Here is a 24,687-nt window from a genome sequence, read left to right as displayed (position 1 = left end):
AAAATAAATTACTACGTTTCCATAAAAAGTATTTACATTTCAAATAAATTGTAGAAGATAAATTTGGTCTTAGCTGAATTTGCATAAATTTTATTTTGCGATGATTATTGTGTCGTTTTTAGCCTAACGTCGAAAGCTATCCCGCTTATAGCTTCACCTTTGAAATTTTCATAATGTTGCCATTAAACTCGTTTGGGAGACGCAACTGAGAGACTCTTCCAGAAGGTGACCAATAGAGGATTTGCACCAGTCAAAATCCATTTTGTAAAAGATTATCCGCGAAGAGAGGGACCTTAGAAATTTTGGAGTAGAAATTAGAATTGTGGCGGTGCTGTATTCGCCGATATACAGATTCTTGTATTTTCATATTATTGTTGCTTCGGTTTAAAGGTAAGCCCCGTTTTATTAATATCTGCCATTTTTCTCGCATATTTACGGCAGCCCAAATATTTTCTATTGCATTTCATAAATGTATATTATCAAGAGCCCCCTTGTTTCTGGATATCGATAAAACGTTGTCTAGGTAATTATTCACTAATCTGATCTATCAGAAATTTAATTAAACTAGACAAAGCGATATTTTTAAACTTCTAGAATGTCTGAAATTTTTACCATCTTGTAATTTTTTCGAATTTTTTGATGACAGAATTGAACGTTAGCGCTACTGTCAGAGTCCACGCGAGAAATACATATTCGGACGATATAAATAGGTAAATAATGTCGATATTAATGTAACACCGATTGCATTCAATCGATTATGTATTTATAAATACAACGCAGTCCATACGTATGTATTTATCGAAGTCAGTGCCGGTGTCTGATCTGTAGAAAAAGATCATCATCACAGGTTCAGTTAGAAAATATTATATCAACTCATTGTGATTTTCTCCTTGTATAATTTCCCTTGATTGATTTTGTCATTGCTTACTGTCATGGAAACTACTCAAACTTGATTATAATTAGATACTGAATTGATTTTCTCCACACATAAATTATTAAAGGTTCTACCATAATAAGACTATCTTTACTCAAACATTCATTCTAAGTTCAAGTTTGTTTTTAAAAGCCATGGACGTCATATTATGTTGTTGTTGACTTAATAAATAGATTACGTACAGAATTGTTCATTAGAGAATGCTGTGTTTGTCAAATATAAAGATATTTCACAGTATTCAAGTCTATTTCTAACTCTGAATTGATCTATTACATTTTTTGTTGTTGTAATAATTTTGATAGCTAAAAATGTTTGAATGTGGAAAATGTTAGCGTGTGCGATAGTTTGACTGAGATCAAAATTTGATAATTATTATTATCAACATTGTGTTTAATAATAGCACGTCTGCCATTCTTTGGCAAAGCTTGAATACTTGGTAGTCGTACAATACGTTACGGTAGGTACTAGTAGTTACCTTCCGGTTTCTTTCGACACTCCCTCATTGAAAAATATTCAACAAAAAATACAGTGTTTTGTCTTTTTGTTTGATTGTTAATGCATATTCAAATCTCCATTGCTCATGATGGAAATGCTCTTGGAAGCTGAAGTTAGAAAAAAAATGCAAATTTCATGACAACAAAGCTCACCGTACAAGATTTTTTGCTGTTTTAAAATTATGATACAATACTCAAATCAAATTCATACAAACTGAATATTCTAACGGCAGCCATATTGGACACCTCACTCAACCTTTCAGAGTCACATCCGGTATTTACGGTGTTGTTATTAAAAAAAACAACTTATGAATTTATTAAAGTTAGATCCAAGCAAAATCGCAAGTCAATAATATTATCAAAACGAATTATCACTGCTATATTGAATAGGGTCCCACGCCTTGGTAAGTGGGTCAATAATTCTAATAATATTGTTCTAGAAATATATAATTGCAACAACACCATTTGGTGCTTGCCTAGGAGACATTTTGTAATAGTGCATAACATTGACAACACATGCATGCAAGTATGGACACGATGGAAATATTTATTATTAAATTCTCCCTCCTACATGCACGATTCCCACAGGTAGCAAATTTCTAATCAACTGCACAGATAGACTTCATTTGGAACGCTGGCCTTTTTATCTCAGCATATCCCATCACGCTCTGACACTATGTATGTGTTCTGGTGAAACTTCATTGATCACATGCAACATCCTCATATGGTGATTGCCACCGATGGATCACATATGCAATAGCCGCGTAGATATAAGATTAATAATGTAGACTTGCTGAATGGACGTTTCCTTTACTTCTGAAACCTGACCTGATTCAATATTCAGATACCTGTTAGCATGGTGTCCTGTGTCCGGGGGTAAAGTGCATTAACTTCGAGACGTGATTCTACATGATGGTAGAAGTAAAAAAGATAAATAACCTTTTTTGAAATTTTGTGTTATTTTCCATACAAACAATTTACATTATTATTTTAAGAATTTCGAAAAAATTATGTGTCTTTTTAACTTGTACTATCATGTAGAATTGCCTCGCGAAGTTACTAAACTTTGTATTGTAGTATTTTTCAATACGAAACAGAACAAAATAATAAATAAATAAATGTTTTTACTGGGAACCATTATTTCAGAGCTCTCCTGTAAGAAACTACCTAGTCACATTGAACAATGATTCTATTATGATAGGTTAAGGTTAGGTTGGTCAAGGATAGGTAGGTTAAGGTTAGGTCAGGGGTCAGGGGACTACGGCTCTTCGTGTAGGCGTTTGTGACTCTGATATTCGCTAGATCTTTTACAAATCTCATTCACGTAAAATGATAATTCTAAAAGTTATTTGTCATACATTGTATATATTTAAATTCAATGGGTTTAATTTACCAGTTGATTTTTGATAAAGTTCCCTACTTTGATTAGCATGGTGCTAAATGCGAGTATACTAATTGTAAAATAGTATTTGTTTTGTTGGAGTCAGTGGCTAAGGACGGGTTGTTTCGGAGAATTTGGACAATTCATCAAATTTCAGCGTTCATTTTCGGGTTCTGTGAAAGTCTCTTCAAGTTCTGTTATTGTATCATTATAGGCTAATTACTTGACAGAACTAAAAAAATCTTTCACAGAACTTGAAAATTAACTTTGAAATTTGAAGAATTGTTCAAATTCTCCGAAACAACCCGTCCGTCCTAAGTCTTTTTAAAATTTAACTTTCTTCTTCAATGGTTAACGCCTTGTGTTTTCTTCCCACCCACCCCAGCCACACCCCGGTGGATTATAGCAGGTTTAGATAATAGAGACTATACTATATTAGTGAACATATAATTGAGGGATTTTATTTGTTATTATTCACAGAACAGAAGTCAAGATGTGCGATCGGAAGGCAGTGATTAAGAATGCGGATATGGGAGATGAGATGCAGCAGGATGCGGTGGATTGCGCTACACAGGCATTGGAAAAATACAACATTGAAAAGGTAACAACACAGCGCTGTCCCTTTCTTCTTCCTGTCATCCTGGCCGCATATTCATACCAGACGCGTTATCCATTCGGGATATTTCGGCAGCGCTCGGTAAATGCCCGACACCTCGTGATGATATGTCAGCTATTTACTTCTCTTAATCAGTATTGTTTTTGTTCAAAACTTTATTTTGGTCAATTGATTGCAGGTACTTACCTATTAAACGAGCAATGTTTGTTTATATCTAATATCAAACGCGAAATGCCGCTTTGCGGTTTTCATTCCTTTTCCATAATTCATGGTTTGGCTTGCGCATTAGTTCGCAAATGTTTACGTAGCATAGGTCAATCGACAAAGATAAGTGAATAATCTAGATAAAGTCAGTTAGAGACATTATTATCTACTACTAGGTGTACTTTGTTACGCGTTGCTGTGGCTTAGTCTGTCTGTGCAGATAGAGAAACAATAGCACGTGTTGCTTTTATGTCCAACAAATGGCGCTGTTTAAAAAAAGCATGTTTTTACCTGTCACAGGTGACATATATAATATAGCTATATAAAAACACATGCGTATTTGAATGCAACGTTGTATCAAAATTTCAAAGCAATTGGTGAAGAACTTTGGGAAATTTAAGATTTTGAACAAACAAACATTTTTATTTATGTAGATTTATATTAAAATAGGCATTCAACTCTTCAGACCTCCGACATAATGTGTCAGAAGGTTGGAGTATTTCGGTTTTGCAATAAAATCGTAGTAAATAGAATATTTATGAATGTATACGAAAACTGATAACTGTTCCAGAAAGGTGATGAAATATCTTTCAAATTTTATTATTAGAAATAAACATATTTTTTTGAAATATTAAAATTTTGAGTGCAAACATAAAATATTTAAATGGCTCACTTTAAGTTTTCTGGAACTAAAATTACTGATAACGAAAAATGTAAAAACACACTTATTTTATTAGACGTGTTAGACGTATATATATTACAAACGTTAACGTCACCTCATTTTTCTGTCGTTTCATACGAAAATAATTAATAAAACATTCACAAAGTCTCGTCAAATTGCTGTTTGAACCTTTGGTTTCATAAAGGTGAACATTTTAATTATTCTTTCGTCAACTTCGAGATTCGAATATGCAGTGTTTTATTTTCCTAACACCATTTAGATCATATTTCTCACCAAATAGTAAGGAAGACATAACGATTTCTGCAAGACCATTTAAGTTGTTCTCAAAAGCGAAAAATTAGGCTGAAGAGTTTAATGTACATAGATATTTTTTAAATTTACTTTATTAAAAAAAATGCACAACTTTAAAATAGCTGAAGTATCGTCAGGAGACGTTGTATTCAAAATGGATAACGCGTCATAACCATCCCCAATTCACAAGCAAGCAGGAGCGCGTATGTTCTTAGACAGTTTTTGTCCCTCCTGAACACTTTTACAAATGATTCTTCTGCTGTATTGGACTCACATTTTGAATATCTTTAGTATCAGGATTCTACTCCAGCCACAGACATAGGAATTAATAGACGAGAAGATAATGGCGAGGGGTAAAATCAACTGTTGAAGAACGAAGGGAGTGAAGCTGACTGTGATTCGTCAATAAATCAATCTGACAGTAAATAGGCATCTCGCATTATAATATCACCATTTACTTCTTAAAAGTAAAATCTGCTTTTGAATGAATAGACATTTTTACATGGGAGCGCAAATTACTCGCCACGTTATGAACAAATTTGCGAAGTCCAAATTCGGCAAAAAAATTCGGTTCTATTTTCAGAGTCGAATATTTCGTTTAAGTATTTAGTTAAGACACTTTTATAAATGTTCATAATTTACTTCCCAGCAACCAACCAGCTTTGTGTTTCGCATCCAGACGTTTCTCGATGTGATAGTAACAACTGATTCATATTATACGATGTGAATATGCTTAAAATAAAGTAAAATAATGCTGATATATGGAATGTAATACGACAATTGGATTTATTCTCTTTTTCACATCTATTTTTACAAGTTTTCATAGTACAAGTCAACATTTTGCCGTGTTATTTCGTAAAATGAACCGATGATGCCTCGACCATAGTTCGCACAAGAATGATGACATCACGTTTTCAAATTTCACTTGAGGCCATACGCGAGCACAGCCAGCTCCAATGGAACCGGTATGGGGAGTGGGGATAATACGCTTTTAATCACTTAGGGCAGGTCTACTAATATTTATATGTCTATGACTCCAGCTGTTGAAGGCTACAATCGGATAATAACAATAATATAAAACTTCGCAGTTTTGTGCTATTTCACTTAGTGCGCAAGGATACCAGGGAAGAGAATGGAATCTATTCTAATCTGGTTACTAACTGTAGCCAAAGCCATTTGGCATTGAAACGTTATTGCATCCTGTTTATTCACACTCGTAATATTTAAATTATTTTTCACTCGAGTATTCTTATTGGATTTTACACTGAACAAACTCCAGAACTTGTATTATAGTGTACTGAATACTGGTTTTTCTATGTGTGATTCATTTTTAATTTTAGTTTTTTTAAACTAACATTCCGTTTCAACCAGTCAGTGGCTGAATTGGCATCGCATCTGGGTCCCACCCAGGCGTCGTGAGTTCAATTCCCTGCCTGCTAAGTCCTTCTTCACAACACAAGCAACATTTTCCACTCACTGTGGTAGTAGTAGGTTATTTTCAAATTTTTGTCAGGTTATTCGTAACCCGGGAATGATTGTCATTTAAAAAAAATAATAACTTCAATAAATTGTTCAAAATGAACATTCATAATAATTATGTAGCACAAGTTTGTTTAACCTTCTTGAACTCAGCTGTAAAAATAAATCTTAACATTTTACAAAGGGATTTATTTGGATGTCAAAAGGTTACTCTCAAGAGCTTTTGTTATTTCACAATGTTTTCTATTTCTTTGTCTATTATTTGGAACATAAAAGTTTGTGCTGACGGATTAGTGCTGTGGAGTATTAGGCATAGTCTAGATTTTCTAATAGATCGATGCCAAGAGGATTAAAAAGATCATTAAGGCGTATTAACCAGCGGCCGAGAATTCGAATTTGGTCTAAAGACGGTCTTGCGATCGGACGTTTTTTTAGAACGAGACAGAAATACCATATTCATTCCACTGCCAGCCATACACTCCGCGCGGCGGTCGAAACCTACAGCATGGTTCCGATGAAATAACAATTATTGTGTTTGAATTTTCGGTTGTAGCTTTCTTCCTAATAAGTAGTTACATACATATTTGTAAATTATACGTCGGAGTGCGTAAACATAAATAAATACAAATGCAGTGCGTTGACATAGTAGGTACAACATAGGTAGGTATTTGAATAAACATTTTTTTTTTAATTTTTAAAATATTTTTATTCACTTGTTTTTTAAAAAAAATTATTTTACATAGGTTTTACAAAAGTGATTAACATTAAGTTTGATTGTAAAAAATCTCTCGTTTTACATATTTATCCGTTTGTACGATAGGTATTACCTGTAAGTTTTATTTCTAATACTTAAAGTAAGTATGTCAAAATAACCTCGTTTTTTTTTCTCCTAAAACAGGAAGCTCAATTCACAATATGACATTATGAAACTGACAAAAAGTAACACTAAAATATTAAAATGTTGAATTATACCAATTTAATAGGGAATTGGACAACAGAATAGAAATTTTTAACAAAAACATGATTTGAATCGCACATAACGAATCAAAACCGTTATTTTGACGGGAATCATATACGCATAGACTAAAATGTCGCGTTTCTGCAATAAAACACAAATTTAAAATTGAGCATCCGAATATCTGACCATGAGTGGCTATATTTTTGAGCTGTTCAAAGAAAAAGGCCATATCAACGATTCGACGTCCACTCATTGAAAAGTTTGGTTTTTTTTCTTCTTCATTTTGCTTTTCTTGTTGCTGTCTTGTGTCAGATTCAGGCAGGTAATGTTCATCAACTGATACAGCTCCACTAATCTATGAAATAAGTAAACAACAACATAAGTAAACAATCAGGCAATAAGCTCGTCCATAAACACGCAATGTAAGCGATCCAATGTTCCCACGCGCAACTTGCACATTTGTCTCCAACACGTGCGCAACACATGTAAATTCAGAATCAAATTCATTTTGATGACGACCTACACAGATTATTGATTCTAAATTTATATTTTAGTAAAAATAAAAGCAAGTAAGTTAAAAAGAGAAGACGACATTGGATTCATTAAATAAATAAACAAAGATAAATATTTGGAGAGTTCTTTGTGCGTTGGAAGGCGAATGGCCATCCTTTCCAGCTTTCCAGAGTTATCTAGTTATCTTTACAGTTTCTTATCTGGTGAGCACAGATGCCGATCGTATGATCAAAACGAGATCTCATCAAAAAATATGGTGAGAATTTTATTACAAACAACAATAAGCTAACAGAATTTTATTACAAATAAGTTTACATGGAAATGGAATTAATCTCCTTCGAAGTACTGTGCTTGACTAGAGATATACTTATCCCAACGTTGAATCGTTCTTCTAATATCTTTGGTTGAATCCATGACTGGAAACATTTTACCACGAGTTACCCGACACCGTGTGTACAAGGTACTGTTGCTACGTGTTGCGTGTGTAGTAAATCGCGGTAATTACAGTTGAATCGGTCACCTTAATATACCATGCATTTCCCGACACCATGTATACAAGGGTATGGTTTTGTGCGTGTAACTCGCGTAATGCCGGGAATTATTGATATTTTATAATTACCGCGATATTCACGGTTTCAGTCACCGTAATTTCACCACGAGTTTCCCGACACCGTGTACACGTGGTAATGTTGCATGCGCGTAAATCGCGCAACACCGGGTAGTAAATGCTTGTTTATAATTACCGCGGTAATTAGAGTTGAATCGGTCACAGTAATATACTACGCGTTTCCCGACACCATGTATACAAGGGTATGGTTTTGTGCGTGTAACTCGCGTAACGCCGGGAATAATTGCTAGTTTATAAATACCCCGATATTGACGGTTTCGGTCACCATAATATCCATGATTCACAATATATTGTAGGTATTACCTATTTACATAATAAAATAATAATAATATTAATGTAAATTACACATACCGACGGAATTTTAGAGACAATATTTGCTTCAGAATCACAACCATTCGTTGGTAGTTGATTATTTTCCTTGAAAATTAAACAACACAAAATTATGGCTAAATATTATAAAAAATATATGCGTATTCTGACTGATTCGTTTGAACGACCCTGTAGCATATAGAGTACGTACAATGTACAAGGATAATTAAATATGATTAACCCTTTTTTTTCTGCAAATATTTCTCCCATGTACGTTTTGATGACGAAATTTTTGTTTTCTTATAAAACTTTTGTCCGATAGTATTTTCATCCTCATTTTTAAGCGAAGAATTTCTTTAAAATGTTATCAAGTAGACTGGCGTGGAATAGACGTCTGCTCGCCGCCCTGTCGCAGCGGGGAATGATAAAATTTCGGCTTGAGCCGGGGTAATCACAAACAACGAACAAACAACAAACGCGAATCGAAATTAATTACTATTATGTACTTTAAGAATATATTTCTTGGTCATAAATTATTTTTAATGTTTCAATAATATCATAGTAAATTATTTTTGTAAAAAAATCTCAACTTTACCAATTTGTAAGGTCATAAATAAATAGTCAAATTGAGGGATTTTCGTCACAAAACGCGTCCTCGGATTTATTTATTAGTAATTTTATTTGAAATAAAAACAAAATTCTTATACATACATATGATAGATAATTTATTGATTGTTTACACTGTATTATTATATGATTTGAAATATTTGTTGTATAATACAACTTCGCATTTGAAAATGCAACAAATCTGCGCATCGTCCAACGGTAACACTTTATTATGGTATGAAAATAATATTAGTTTTCAAAATTTAACATCTTACTTTACTAGATAAAATAACGATCTTTCGAAATCAATTTGTGTTTTTCTCTAGAAAAGTGTCCATACGTCTAAAAGTGGCCTCAAAAATGCCAAATTTCAGGTCAAGTCTACCTATTTTGCCTTAATGTAGTTATCTTATAGCACGGAACATGCGTACGTCGGTGCGGGGAGGTGTGCAGTCAGGAAACATGCCAAATGTACACCCAGCGTATTATATACACGGTTGGCATTTGTCACATGAGAAAGGGTCACTTAATAATAAATAATAATACCTGGATGACTTTTATAGCGCCGTTTTTGTGCAAAAACACCTCAAGGGCGCTTCTATGGCTCATTGTGTGGAATGATTTGCCGGCCTCTCGCTTTCCTCAAGTAGACCCCCCCACAGCATCACCAAAGATTACATATTGTGTGGAGTTAATATTAACCCCTATGCCTCTGATATTTTGCAATGTATTTCTCTTAAGCAAACTGCAAGAATGTTGATTGCACAGAAAATATTTTCGCATTAATTCGATTCTATGTAAATTCACTGTTAAGAGAGGCTCTTTTAAATTTTAGTATGTACATTATTAAAAATCGACATATTTATGCAATTTTGAATGTAGAATTTTGAATGCAATATCGCGTACCTACAATTTACACGAAACTAGGAGACATATTTAATTTAATTAGGAAAAGGTATCCTAAAAGTTATTGTCACAAAATTTTCAAACCTTGACAAATATTTTTCAGATGCTAAATGTGTTTCATAGAATATATAATTTTTTAAAATGAATAATTGAATTCTCGCTATTGACACTGTATATGTTGTTACTTTCCAGGACATTGAATTCTCTCTATTGACACTGTATATTTTGTTACTTTCCAGGACATTGCGGCATACATTAAAAAAGAATTTGACAAAAAATACAACCCGACTTGGCATTGCATAGTGGGCCGCAACTTTGGGTCGTACGTGACTCACGAGACGCGCCACTTCATCTACTTCTACCTTGGCCAGGTGGCCATATTGCTCTTCAAGAGCGGCTAAATAAACCCCCTCAGTCCCATCCGGTTTAATGAATGCGTTCCATCCCTATTCCGCGTGACTGTGTTAAATCATTAGAACAAAATTGAAGGGTAAAAATAATATTTGGGAAATTATTAGTTAAGGTTTGCGGCGTCGCGCTTTCTCCGGACGGCGCTGCGACATTTTAATTATGATATAGATGTTACTATTATAATTTCAAATTATATATGTTGAGTTGATGGTGGCCCTATTGTTTATTTCTATACATTTCTATATGTCAGTCAGTCCGCTCACTTCAAACAGCTTTCATACCGTCGTACGAAATAATCTCACTCACATATTTATTTATGTTGTTTTTGCCGTAAATATGTTATGACCGAATTATTATGTCGTGTTTTGGACCATCTTTTAAAAATTGCAATTTTAAGATGGACAATTGGATTTATGTTTAAATCGTAAATTAAATTGAGTTTTAAAACCACTAAACTGGATTGTTTCAATGAGTGTGACAAAAATTTATTTTCAGACAAATTCACGGCAATTATTAAGTAGTTCTTTATTGCAACTAATTTGGCACGTTTTTTTTTTTGGATTCTCCTGTGGTTTTAAAATTACCTTAAGATTTTCACTCAAAACATAAGCAGTAATAATGTAATACACCTACTTTTCCTTTTATAATTGTAAAAATATAAATATATTTTCTCCTAACGTTAGGTTAACATATTAATAATTAGTAAAATTTCTTTCCCTGTCATAAAATGAGAAAAAAAATTAAAAATCATCTTGGATACTATTAAGACTATTCTTGTCGATGGCTAAAATTAATAAAATGACACTGCTCTTTTTGACTGTTTGAAGAAATAAATTGTTAAAGAACGAACCCTTTGTGGAGAGATTGTAGTGATATGAAAGGAGTTGGATGTTATATTGACGAATACATAACATTGCAGTCTAGTAAAGGTGTTTGTAAAGTCTCCCTGAAAGTGGAATACATAACATTGCAGTCTAGTAATGTTTAAAAGGTGTTTATAACATCTCCCTGAAAGTGGAATAATTAACATTGCAGTCTAGTAATGTTTAAAAGGTGTTTGTAACATCTCCCTGAAAGTGGAATACATAACATTGCAGTCTAGTAATGTTTAAAAGGTGTTTGTAACATCTCCCTGAAAGTGGAATACATAACATTGCAGTCTAGTAATGTTTAAAAGGTGTTTGTAACGTCTCCCTGAAAGTGGAATACATAACATTGCAGTCTAGTAATGTAAAAGGTGTTTGTAACGTCTCCCTGAAAGTGGAATACATAACATTGCAGTCTAATAATGTTTAAAAGGTGTTTGTAACGTCTCCCTAAAAGTGGAATGCACAAATGAGTACTTTTGTCGAGTCAATTACCAAATAGTGTAACTTTGCATACCAGTCATTGACAATTGATTATATTGTTTAGGTATTCTTTTATTTTCTCTTGTACCCTTTCCACCCTTTACCATGGGTGAACGATAAATAATAATGACTTGAAATAGAATTTTCCACTATTCTTGTATCGGCATATTTTAAAGACCCTAGACATAAGACAGTGTGATTGAAGATTGTATGATTATGTGAAATTCCTTTTCTCATTCGTTTCATATTGTAAATTGCTTTTAATTAATGAGCACAAATTTATTTATGGTTTAGCTGAATGTTTTGTTAGGTTTTTTTTTTTTACCCACAAATAGTCATGTGTAGCTAATAATATGAAGTCTCATATTGCATTTATGTTATAGAACTTGAAGTTCCCTGTTTGACCTTAGTTGAATTGAATGCATGATTTATTAGTCGTCTATGATAATTGGTGTACTCAGATAACTTATTGTATCAGGAAGAAAATATCACTGTTTTAATTAAAATTCCATCTAAAATAAACAAAACAATTTGTTTGCCACAACTGTGTACTTAAAGGAATGGAAACTGAGACAGTTGTTTCTTGTTTAAGTTATGTTTGAAAAATATATCTATTTACTAAATTGAAACATACTTTCTAGTTGTCACAATGTGAGCCACATCCTTTGGTTTTTATTTGTGGCAATAAATCAGTTCTCTTTGAATGCTGTGTTATTAATATTACCCGTGACACCCCTTCAATACACACATAGTTTCTACAGATTTACAAAGTTACCGGAGCAATCCGGGGAGCTGGCGCTGCTACTGCTACGCTGCTTAAAGATACGGTCGTGCCGCTGAGGACTCTGAAGTAAAGTACGACACGTGCATCATTTAACCTTTGGAATGCCAGTTCCCTTTTGAGGGAAATCAAAAATGAACTGTAAAGTGTTTCAAGTGCAAGCGATTCTGTTAAAAAAAATTATGCACTTTCTCATGGAATACAGGTTTAAATTGCATATCAAAAAATTCCAGTTGGAGCGAAATTCTAATAACAGTTTGTCGGCGGGAAAAAAATTCTTGTCACTGATGCACAAACGGTTTTCCAGAGGTTAAAAAAAGAGAAAGCTACACAACATATACATAATTCTTTGATAAAGTAAAGAAGTTAAAAACTGTAAATTATATCCTTGCACATTCAAATTTTACTAATTTTTGCTAACTAAACACATCTTTCGTGATGGATATTAGTGTAAAATGATTAGACTATGAATAACAGACAAAATATTTTTAAAAGCTGATGCCTGGGGAGAGCAGGTGCGGTCCGTCCATACATGCTGTGGATGCTCTGCATCCCTTGCATTTTAGAGTAAAAAGATTTTGACTTCTAGCCGTAAACAGCAATACTGCAATTTTAATATTTCTACAGCGACCTTAATGTGATTTTTTTTACAAAAAAGGTGCTGTAAAAATCATACAAATATTATTATTATAAGATATAGATATATTATCGTCAACGAACGACACGATACAAAGAGCACTGGCGAGTCTAAATACACATACATTTTCAAATACTGTGAAACGCGTAAATATCCAAGAATGCTAGAACGTTATGCTACGTTCTTTCCGCATGTGCACTGAGACCCGCAAGCCAATATCTTCGTCAACTTTATACGATATTAATGACAGCATCCAAAAACCCTGTTTAATGCTCATATGTATAATGCACAGAATCTCATACTCTTAATCTATTGGATTGTATGCGCGCGCTGCTTTGAGCTTGAATACTGAAGTCGGATTCTTATTGAATATTGATTTACTTTTGAATCATAATTTAAAAAAAATAAAAATGAATACCTAAAATAAGATGGATACTTCGCCAACGTGTTCTAAATGATAATAGTGAATTGTGTGGTTGTATAATTGAAAAAAAACTTATTCTGGATACTGGAAATATTGAGTTATGGAGATAATTTTAGACGGTACCTAATTGTATCGTGTTTGTGGGCTAGCATCTAGATGTGCATATTTGATATCAAGTACGAGTATAAACATTTGATGTCCAGCATATCCTTTCTACAAAAAGTCACCGACCGCCACTGGGGGAGAGGTTGCCGCAGAGGAGCATCAATATGGTTTGGATATTTTTTTTTTTTTTTTTTTTCATCACTTCGGACTTCAAAAACGTAAATACCCTTAGAACTCTTTACTGCTCCTTGGTTCGCCCCCATCTTGAATATGCTTGTGTTATTTGGTCTCCTTTTTATTCTGTCCACATTCGACGCATTGAATCTGTTCAACATCGGTTCTTAAGAGGGATTGCTAGGAAGCTAGGTTTAGAAAAAGGCAAATACTCATATATATGATGAAATTGAACTAACTCTAAACCTCTCTCCTTTGGAAGTCCGTCTGGAAAGAAATGACCTCATTTGCTTCTTCAAAATTATAAATGGTATTATTGATTCACCTACTCTACTGCAACTCATTCCCTTCAATATCCCCTCGCAAAGACTCAGAAATAATGAACTGCTCTTCCTCAACCATCATTCGACAAATTATGGATATTATTCACCATTGTCCAGAATGTGTAGACTGGTCAACTCAAGTCAAAACCTTAACTTTTTTGGGATAAGTCTAAATGATTTTTGCCAGTCGCTAAACAAGTGACGGAATATTATAAGTTTCCTGTGGTCCTGACCCACGGCGTATTCTTGACTTGATTCGACTTGTCACTTTATTTTCTTATAATATTATATCTACCATATCGTCGCTGTGAAATCAAACCGGCATATATGCAAAAATGGAGATTTTGAGTTATTGGTGTCAAAAAATTTCTTTTTTTCCCTTCTATTTTTATGTCGAACCGGCATGTCGTATAGTTGAATAAAAATCTGTCAGATGGCGTTGGGCCGGTATGCATTTACGCGTGAATCGCCATTTTTTTTAGCAGAAGACAGACCTATTCCGCAATACGCCAGTTGCTTCAAAACTTTCAAGGGGGAAATGCGTCCATCATGTAAGTAAAACTGGATTATCTCACAATAGTACATTTTTATTACTACCAAATATGACTTATTGGCAGATAATCCGGTTTGCACTTAACAAAAGCGTTTATAGCAGCCTCAACTAAAACAAACCGGCATATATGCCAAAATGTCTGACCCGGGTAAAATTTCTCCCGGTTAAAAAAATAAATTATAATAGGCAAATTTAAAAAAAAAACTTTAGCAAACTGAAAGATGCGAAACTGCGGTGAGGAATACGAGTCTAAAACCCGTGGAAGAGTGAACCAACGAAGTATGAAGCCTCCTTGCCACAACTGGAAACGCAAGTGTTCCTAGTCATTACTACAGATCTCAAAGTTCTCGGGAGTATATCGATGGTGGAAAATCTATCGCCGATCACAGAGATTATCTAATATAACAGAAAGAAAGGAGTCAAACCTTGCAGGAATCAGCTACTACCAGTACAGAGGTTTTTTCAAGTCATACAAACTTTCACACTGAAGAAAGATCAGTGTGATGTTTGTCTCATTTACGACGGCAACTTTTACTTCAAAACCTCCTACGGATCACATGCCTGGGAGGAGGCGAAGAAAAGGAATAAACGGGGCAATGGGAGCGTGAATCCTGTTCTGATGCACGCTTATTCCAAGAGACTATTGATGAGAAGAAGAAAAATGGTATCCTAAAGTTAGTTACCGCCGGGATAATACCGTCAATTCAGATTTCCATAAACGATTGGGAAACTTTGAAGTTACCAGCAAAGGAAAGAGCAGTATTATGTTAATTGTTTATAAAAAAAATTGTGAAGCAATAAATTATTTTTTCATTGACAACATTGTCTTTTTTTATACCTTAAACAGGTTCCAAAAGAAGAAGCCACTGTGACACAAATGCAAATATTACACTGATTTTAAAGCCATACTGGCATATCTGCATTTTACTCTTAATTTAAGCAATTTTCGATTTATTTGCAACTACTACTTCAATAAGCAGTATTCGTCTAAATTTTATTCATTCATAAGGTGGCATTGAGGTGAACCAAACGGACGTAAAAAGGAAAATATCATATGCGAAATCTTTAAAGCGCTCTGGTGAAAAACAAGCATTTTGCAGATATGCCGGTTTGATTTCACAGCGACGATATGTCTTTGCTTTCATGTACCTTTGTCTACTCCTATATTTTTCATTTTACTTTATTTGTGTTATTATTTTGTAATTTGGACGATGTCCGTTAATAAATAAATAAATATTTAAGAAGATATTGACTAAAAAGAAATGTAGGTAAGAAAATAAGTCAGTAAAAACATTTCAATAAAAACTATGTATATTTCAGTCAGAGTCTTCAATTCCAAATTCCTTATCAAAATCTGTATTAGAAATCTTCTTCTGTTTGAGTTTTTTACATAACGCCACATCCTTCAACAGCTCCTCCATATCTTCCTTGCTCATCTGCGCCCTTCTCTTCTTGACCTTCTTCACTCCACTCTCCTCCTCGATAGCTTTCCACTTGGCCTTCTTATCCTGCCTTACTTTCCTCTTATCCTGTTTCTCGAGTTTGCTTTGTTTGGCAAGCTCCCATGGCTCAGTTTTCTTACATTTTTTCTTATTCTTTCCTTCCCATTCCCCCGTTTCTTTAAAAATAACAAGTTTCTTCTGTCGACTGACTTCTCTCTGCTTATCTTTATAGCCGATTGTGTTGAAGTCCATTCTGTCTTTGAGTGTTTTGAATTCTTTCTCGTCTTTTGGGGTGACTTCTGGCATTTTGGGAAGTTTTAATAGACCGTAGCAGTTGGCGAGATGACCCAGGGATAATTCCTTGACCTGGAGAAGGAGGCTGCACTCGTGCTTGCTGTAGGCTCGGATGTGAGAGACAAAGGCTCGGATGCCCTTGTCGTAGGTTGCCCTGTCTTTCATTTGGAGTTTTCGAAGAGCGCCTATGACCTGGGAAAATAATAAAAATAGATTCGCTTTCTGATACATAATTTCAATATAAAAATAACACCACTTAATAATAACATGGCAAGAGTAATTTCACAATACAACTCCCCATCGAATTTCACCGCCTCGCTTCGGAAGACTAGTAATATAAATACATGTTCCCTACAACATAAAACAGAGCACAAAGTTATCTAGCTATATAGTTGATTTATGGGAATGTACGGCTAATAGGAATTCTGAACAGCATTGCCTGACAAGATATTTATTTATTAACGCCCTATCGGGCTTTTACATAGTTAATTTACAGTAAATGTATGTAAGTGTAACATGTACATGAATAGCTAAATATAATTTATTCATAAGGTAATTAGAAAATAAATTTATGTAATATACTGATATGGATTATAAAACAAATGTTTTAAAAAAAGAAGAAAAATAATGTCTGTTGTATCTATAGAGAAAAAAACAAATAAGTGATGGCAAAATACCAACGCCATAATTAATATTGAGTTTCAATAATAGTACTTGAAATGGTAAAGTCAATCAAAGTATGAAGACAAGACTTTTTTTAAAGCTAATAAATAATACAAGTTAATAACTAGCAAATAGTTCTGAAATTAGTTGCCTTTTGAAACTCACAAAGTTATTAACACCAAATATATCAATAAGTTCACAGTATTTGTTTGTAAGGTGATGAATTCTTGGAATTGGTGAATACATAGAGTAGTTAGTATTGAGGTTATTGTTACATTTAAAAGTGTCTTTGCTAGTTTGTCTGGCAGGTACATTCATATAAATTAATTCCAATAATTCAGGGCTGTCAATGAGAGATTTGATAATTTTGAATAAAAATAATATATCAGTTAGAACTCTTCTATCCGATAGTTAGAGAAGTCTGGTTTCGGTACGTAAGTTATTATAATTTATAAATTCGATGGAAATATTCATTTTAAAATTGATGTACTGTAGAAATTTATTTTGTACCTTTTCTAAGGCTTGAGAATGGACTTTGTAGAACGGTGACCATACTGTTGAATTATATTCTAATTTACTTCGTACTAGTGAGCAATATAGATGTTTTAAAGTTAACACATTTTTAAACTTTGCCCCCATTCTCAAAAAAAAACCGAGCATTCTCATTGCATCGCTAGTAGTTTCATCGATGTGTAAGTTAAACTGTAGACTTTCGTGGAATAAGACACTGAGATCTAGAATTTGTGAAACTCAAAGAAGATTAGCGCCATTAATGAAATAAGAAAAATGAAGAGGATTTTTACCTTTGTAAAAACTAATAATCTGGCATTTACTAATATTTAGTTGCTCTCTCACTAGATGGCGAGAGTTAGCACTTACAATGCCTTTCTCATATAAAATAAAGTTGATTGTTTTCAGGTGAAAAAAATGTAACAAGCAGTAATTGTTGAATGAAACACTAGTAGGTATATATTGAATTATTTCGCGGATAAGAGATAAGCTGCCATAGCTCAGTGGTCAGAGCTGTCGACCGGAAATCGAAGGGACACGGGTCCGAGTCCCGTTGGCGTCATGTATCTTTTATCAGGAGATTTTTCAATGTGGATGAGTGTTTCAGGCGAATAATTATTGCTTGTAAAATAATTGTTACCAAGCAAATAGTTTATTCAGATTCGACTAGAAAATGGAGATGAACGTAACAATACAAATCCAATGAAAACTGTACAAGCTTCTAAAGTCGTATGTGAAACCAGCAAAGAGCGTTAATTTTGTGACAAAAGTGTTGTAATTTAAATACTTAGTCAGAAACAATGTCATAATATATAGTCAGAAACTTTGCTTGCAAAAAATGTAATACTTTTAACGTTTTTTTACCTCAAACTACCTGTAAGGTACCTATGTTTTTTACCTCAAACTACCTGTAAGGTACCTATGTTTTTTACCTCAAACTACCTGTAAGGTACCTATGTTTTTTACCTCAAACTACCTGTAAGGTACCTATGTTTTTTACCTCAAACTACCTGTAAGGTACCTATGTTTTTTACCTCAAACTACCTGTAAGGTACCTATGTTTTTTTGTATTCTGATTTCATTAAAAAAAAATAAAGTCTGCGATGGGAACCCTCTAAAGTTTTTGGAACTGGGTTATTTTTGTGATTGAAAATAATGAACTCGCTTAGCATTGCATGGCTGGGAGTCTAATCTGCTCTATTGTAGACCAACAAAAGGTAAAGAAACGCAATGCATAATGCAATCTAAATACTGAAATACAATGTGCGCGCCTTTTCATAAATGTGTGTATGAACCAAATTGAAATTGGTTTAGGGAGACAATTTTCATGCCGATATGCCCCGCCCCATCTATTCTAGACATTTTTTTTTTTTTTGAAGACAATATTAGTGATTTCTAAACGAAAATCTGAAACAGAAAAATCAGAAAAGGTTTTTTTATTTATTAATTTTTTTGTTGATTTCTAATGTTTCTAATGCGCACAAATTAAAATATTTATTAATGTTAGAATGTTTAAACTTAGTTTTATCCCGGTTGAAGCTATGGCCTGTCTCTATCAAATTATTAGCGAACTCGGAGAAATTATTATTTTTTAAACATAGTTCGTGTTCCCTAATTCTGGTTTTGAAATTTCTTGTAGTCATATAAATATAAATCCCCTCCCACCAAAGAATCAAACTAAATAAAACCCCATATTTCTGCACTTAAAAATTTAGTTTTAAAATAGCTAGTTAATGACACGAACGTGTCGAAACCGATCGCTAATTAATAAAATTTATAAGTAACAAATGTACATTGTGAATAATAAAACTCATTAAAAAAAAACAAAAAATGTCTAGAAATTGTTACATAGTGAATGCCAAAGAAATACAAAAAAACCATCTATTCTATTTGGTCGATGATCTTACTAGAACATTCTAAACACTTCAGTTTAACATAAAGGAATCATAAAATGTATCAAGAGTGTTTGATCCATTTGTCGGTGAAGAAGTTTTTAGCATCATTATTCATGCTGGCCATAAGGCCCCTTATATAGTTAATAAAAACCATACAGATTGAAGCTAATTACAGATAGATTTACTCCCGTCTGAATGCAGCTTTATTAGGCAACCTACCTTATCCCTTTCAGCGTCTGTGAACTTCTCATCCTTCAGTTTTGTCTCCGCCATGTCCACCTTTTGATTGCGACGGATAAAGTCCACATAGTCCAGCTCCTGCGGCAGGAGGGGCAGCAGGCAGCGGCCGGGCAGGCCTCCGCGGGCTGTTCGCCCCGCCCGGTGCACCAGCGACGAGGCCGACACTGGGGGCTCCCACATCAGCACCCATTCCACTTCGGGGATATCGACACCTCTGGAAATATTAGGTTACGAGATGGTGAAAGGAATCCTAAACATAGAATCTGATTGTGGCTTATGTTGTGTAAAATCACAGGGAGATGGGCCATGAACTGTTATCAGTATGTAACCGTGCACACAATGTATGTCGTCAACATCATTCATTCATGATACTGCAAATTGCATCTACGCACAGCGGTGCCCTGCCTCTGTTTCTACTTATACGCCAAATGCAATAACTTTCATTGGCTTGTCACTTTGTTAGTTCATGCAGTTTGGTCGTAGCTTCGGCATTTCAAGGGATATTCTGGGTGTGGAGAACCAAAAATAATGCTTAAGCGTAATAAACAAGATGAAGAAAGGAACGCTTACATAAATTTAATATGTAGAGTGAATAGACAGAAAGGTGTTTCAGGAGAATACGATACGAAAGGGAATGGAAGAACTCGAGGACACCTAATGAAGACATTGCCACGATCAGGTGAATCAAATACAAAGGGTGAATGCCAAAACATTGTTGTGTGATGATCTACCTTCCCTACCTACCTCAACGTAATCTTTTGGTTTGTTAGTTCCTCTTTTGACTACACGCACAGAAAAGTTTATAAGTCTGCACCTGGCCTGACTGGTTTTCACAGTCTCCACAGAAAGGAAGGTAGTAAAGCAAGAGACGAATGACGTTAGTGCTGAAAAGCGAGAAATGCCATCAGTTTTTTTTGGGAAAATAATAAGATAAGACCATAAATATTAAACCAACCTTGCCAACACATCTGTGCACAGTAAAATCGCCCTCTCTGCTTTCCTGAATTCCTCCATTATCTTGGGTCGTTTGTGCTTCATCTTCCCATGCAAAGCCAGCAGTTCTACTCCGGGCAGCAGCGTCGGTAAAACAGTTCCCCAATAATCTACGCATGCACAAGTCGGCAAAAACAACAGGGCCTTCTTCATCTTGTGCTCCTTGATAAACCTCAGCAGAACCATCAGCTTGTCCTGTGGCTCCACCACCATGTATAGATTTTCTAGCAGGACGGGAGTGCTGACCGAAGCTTTTTCTTTCACGCTCACGAGGACTGGGTTCCTGAGGCCGGCACGAGCGAGATCTTCGAGCTGTTTGGTCTGCGTTGCAGAGAATAGGCCAGTGCGTCGCTGGCGTGGGAGGTAACCAAAGATGGTGGTCAGGGTGGCGTGGAAACCGAGATCGAGAAGTCGATCGGCCTCGTCCAGAACTAGTAATTCCTGAAAATTAAATGGGACAGTAACTAATATGGTTAGCAACTAGACAAAATCTGTGTATTGATAATTAAGAACTAGCTGAATTTAAAAAAAATCAAGTTTCAATTTATAAAATGACAGTTAAAATATTATATTATATAGTTAGGTACTTTATCATTTGTCCGAATTCTTAACATAATCACTTTCAATTTTGAAAACAACACTTCAAAATTCAAAACAAATCCAAGTTCATTGAATCAGCGTTACAATCATTCACAGACAGACCCACAACCGAAATTAGTATGTTTAACGATTTCAGCTTATTTACGATGATAGAGGAAGTTTAAATAAGAAGACAAAAAATTACCAGACTCTTCATGTGCACAGACAGGTTAAAGTCAGGCCTCCTGGTGAGCAGGTCCTCGAGCCGACCGGGCGTGCAGATGAGCACATGGCCCCCGCCCTCGCGGAGCACCCTCACGTCTTCGTCCACTGAGTCACCGCCTACCAGCAGGCGCTGCTTGATGTGGCAGAGAGAGGGGTGCTGGAGAAATGTTTCTAGGACCTGCGGAGATGAAGACATTAAATATATGTGGATGGATTAAGACTTTAACCTGATCCAACGCAGCTGTTGTATATGTGATCCATCGGAGGCTATCCCCATAGGTGGACGTAGCATTTGTAATGACTCCATGTAATACAACCAGAAATAATTATTCCATCAGACAGTGTAATTGGATGCAATTGATTCATCAAACTTATATAATTAATGTGTCAATTGGAATTTTGAGCTTCAAATGTATGTATAGTAACTGCCAAACTTTAATGCTGACCTGAAGTTGATATGATTCATTCGGTGACCGGGTGTGTCATCCAAATGACAATTCAACACACCAGTGATATAAAGTCATGAAAAGTGATGAATCTATATCACTTTTTAAATGTGTGTTGAATTATCATTTTGATGAAATATCATGGAACCGATCCATTCTAGCGCAGGTACAGTCAAACACTAAGGACGGGTTGTTTCGGAGAATTTGAACAATTCATCAAATTTCATCATTCATTTTTAGATTCTGTGAAACTCCTATTCAAGTTCTGTTATTATATCATTATAGGCTAGTTGTTTGAGACAACTGAAATAATAACAGAATTTAAAAAAATCTTTCACAGAACTTGAAAATTAACTTTGAAATTTGAAGAATTGTTCAAATTCTCCGAAACAACCCGTACTAAGATTATCACTGAGCAAATAAAATAGTTTTTTTTACATACCCATTATTTATTTATTTATAGAGCGGAGACGGTTTACATGTAGTTCCTGTGAGCATTTAGGCCATAGGCCCATATTTCAGTAATCCGGTCTCTTTAATAAAGTTCACCAATTTTGTCATTTAGTTCAGTGGTGAAATCCCTTCAAATGATTGTTGGCTTGTGCTTGAATCATCAAAGGAATCAGTTAGTGCTAATTAATGAATCAGATTCAAAACCGCCTTCAGTGTCATGGGGGTCTGATTCCGAGTCTATTGCCGGATCACTTTTCATATATGTATTCAGTTTTAAATTTTTTGCTTTTATTTGAAATGGCTGTTAAAATGCATAAATTTCCAATTTCAGTTACTGAAATAGTTGTATATTATTGTTTAATGTGCTTGTGAGCCGTGTCCACTTTTCTGTAAATTCACCAATTCTACTGTTAATTTTATAAAATTGTCATTAACTCCTAAAAATTGCCTATTGCGACGATTTTTGTATCAACTTCAGAGCAGCATTAAAGTTTGGTGCGTATTATACATAAGAGATTTGGGCTGACCAGGTTCTATATTGTTAAGTGTGAATTAAATTAATTAGTAGTTAATTTATTTATTTATTTATTCATTTAAATTTACACACAGTACAATATGATACAAGATATAAATAAAATATTTTGTGATTATCGATTATTGTACCTTATCAAGTCGAAATTATTGGTTCCTAACTAGGCAAATTGCCCGTTCCAAGAAACCAAAAAATATGTGAAAGTAAGTGTGTGATTTGTCTATGTCTATAATATATCTCATTAATGATTTAATTTGTGATGTTTAATCGTTACAATCTTATGATAGAGTCGAACTTGAGCTGTTGTGTATGTTTCAATTGTGTATCAATTGAATGTAAGAATAAGTGAGATCAAAATGAAATGAAGATTTGATTTGTATGTCCTTAGATCCCTGTGCAAGGGATTGACTTCTTGTGAAGATATAGGTAATTTCAAAGGAGACACGAAGTTTGATAAAATTATTTGGTTTTACTGTGTTTGAACGTTACAACAGTAAATATCTACAATAGTTACAGACGACTGACCTCAACTGCGGTAAGAATTGCTCTGGCCGCTGTCGGCTGGCGGAAAGTTTAACAAGCTAGAGCTTTCAAGCGGGGGCTTTCATAAGTATTCGGCTATGTTTGTAAAACCGAACAAGCACCATTTATCGGATGTAACAACATTACAACCTACCTCATGTGTCTGTGTGGCCAGTTCTCTTGTTGGGGATATGACGAGGGCTCCGATTTCTAGCTTCTTCCACGGATTTTCAGAGGCTTTCCTCAGTAGGAGTTCTATTAAAGGAATGAGGAATGCCAGAGTCTTCCCTGACCCTGTAACGGCCTCCGCTGCCACATCTTTACTCGTCAGAAGAAGTGGAATGGTGGCAGCCTGAAATTACACCAAAACAAAATGTTTAAACTTTTATGCAAATTAAGACAAAAGGTAAACGTATTCTTCATTTAGTCAATTGTATAAATAAACAAGATGCGGAATAAAATGCTATTGAGCGTTGTAGTAACAGCATTTAAATTTGAGTCAAGAGAATGTACCTAAATACCGTTCGTGTGCAGCGTAGGAAATATATATTGAAAAGGATTTTTCATTTATTTTTGGGCACATTACAAAACCCAGAGCTGGTAGCGTCTGGTGTAGCATAAAAACTTGCAAAAGTAGCTCTAGCGAAGTCGTAAGGAATATTGACAATAAACATCGACTTTTGAGCTTAACACTCGACAGGAGATGACACAAGCCACAAAGGAGACGGAGAAACGAGCAATAAATCGTGACTTCAAATAGATTATTTGGTTTAACTTGCTTATACCTGGACTGGGGTCATCTTTGTGAAGCCCAGCTTTTTGATGCCATCGAGGACGCAGTCGCTCAGCGGAGGCTTTACGTCTTCCCATTTATTTATTGCTGCAGTCATCTTCGCGGTGACATGTATTCAAGCAAGTTTGACACAAATTAAAAACATAACCTCCAAGCACATTTGTTTGACAGTTTTGACAGTGGTGTTGCTATTAAAAAAAATGTATTTCCATCCTTAAAAAATGAAAACACTGACATAAAAACGTTTTATTTAGATAAAATCCATCGCAATTATTTATTTAAATAATTTTGGTTTATTTCTTTTGTATACTTGCGTTTCTTGATTCAATTTATTAGCATATT

The 24,687-nt window shown here is 34.6% G+C and overlaps 2 protein-coding genes across 2 annotated transcripts; one reads left to right on the top strand and one right to left on the bottom strand.

Moving 5' to 3' along the window:
• Positions 1-214: 214 nt before the first annotated feature.
• On the top strand, positions 215-12,465 carry LOC149412785 (dynein light chain 1, cytoplasmic). Its single transcript, XM_089645605.1, has 3 exons — positions 215-390; positions 3,290-3,410; positions 10,241-12,465. The coding sequence occupies exons 2-3, from the start codon at positions 3,303-3,305 to the stop codon at positions 10,400-10,402; spliced, it is 270 nt and encodes an 89-aa protein (XP_089501731.1). The 5' UTR covers positions 215-390; positions 3,290-3,302; the 3' UTR covers positions 10,403-12,465.
• Positions 12,466-16,047: 3,582 nt separating this feature from the next.
• LOC149412784 (putative ATP-dependent RNA helicase DDX55 homolog) lies at positions 16,048-24,521 on the bottom strand. The gene is made up of 6 exons (XM_089644965.1): positions 24,338-24,521; positions 23,707-23,904; positions 21,580-21,777; positions 20,758-21,236; positions 19,782-20,016; positions 16,048-16,686 (listed from the first exon to the last, which is right to left on the bottom strand). Exons 1-6 carry the CDS (start codon positions 24,440-24,442, stop codon positions 16,075-16,077), a joined length of 1,827 nt encoding a protein of 608 aa, XP_089501091.1. The 5' UTR covers positions 24,443-24,521; the 3' UTR covers positions 16,048-16,074.
• Positions 24,522-24,687: the final 166 nt, after the last annotated feature.

The sequence above is a fragment of the Hesperophylax consimilis genome, chromosome 22 (assembly GCF_061612785.1).
Source record: "Hesperophylax consimilis isolate HC1 chromosome 22, BYU_Hcon_1.0, whole genome shotgun sequence".
NCBI classification, from domain to species: Eukaryota; Metazoa; Arthropoda; class Insecta; order Trichoptera; family Limnephilidae; genus Hesperophylax; species Hesperophylax consimilis.
Note: the sequence above shows the minus strand (reverse complement) of the source record. Positions and strands in the feature narration are given on the sequence as shown.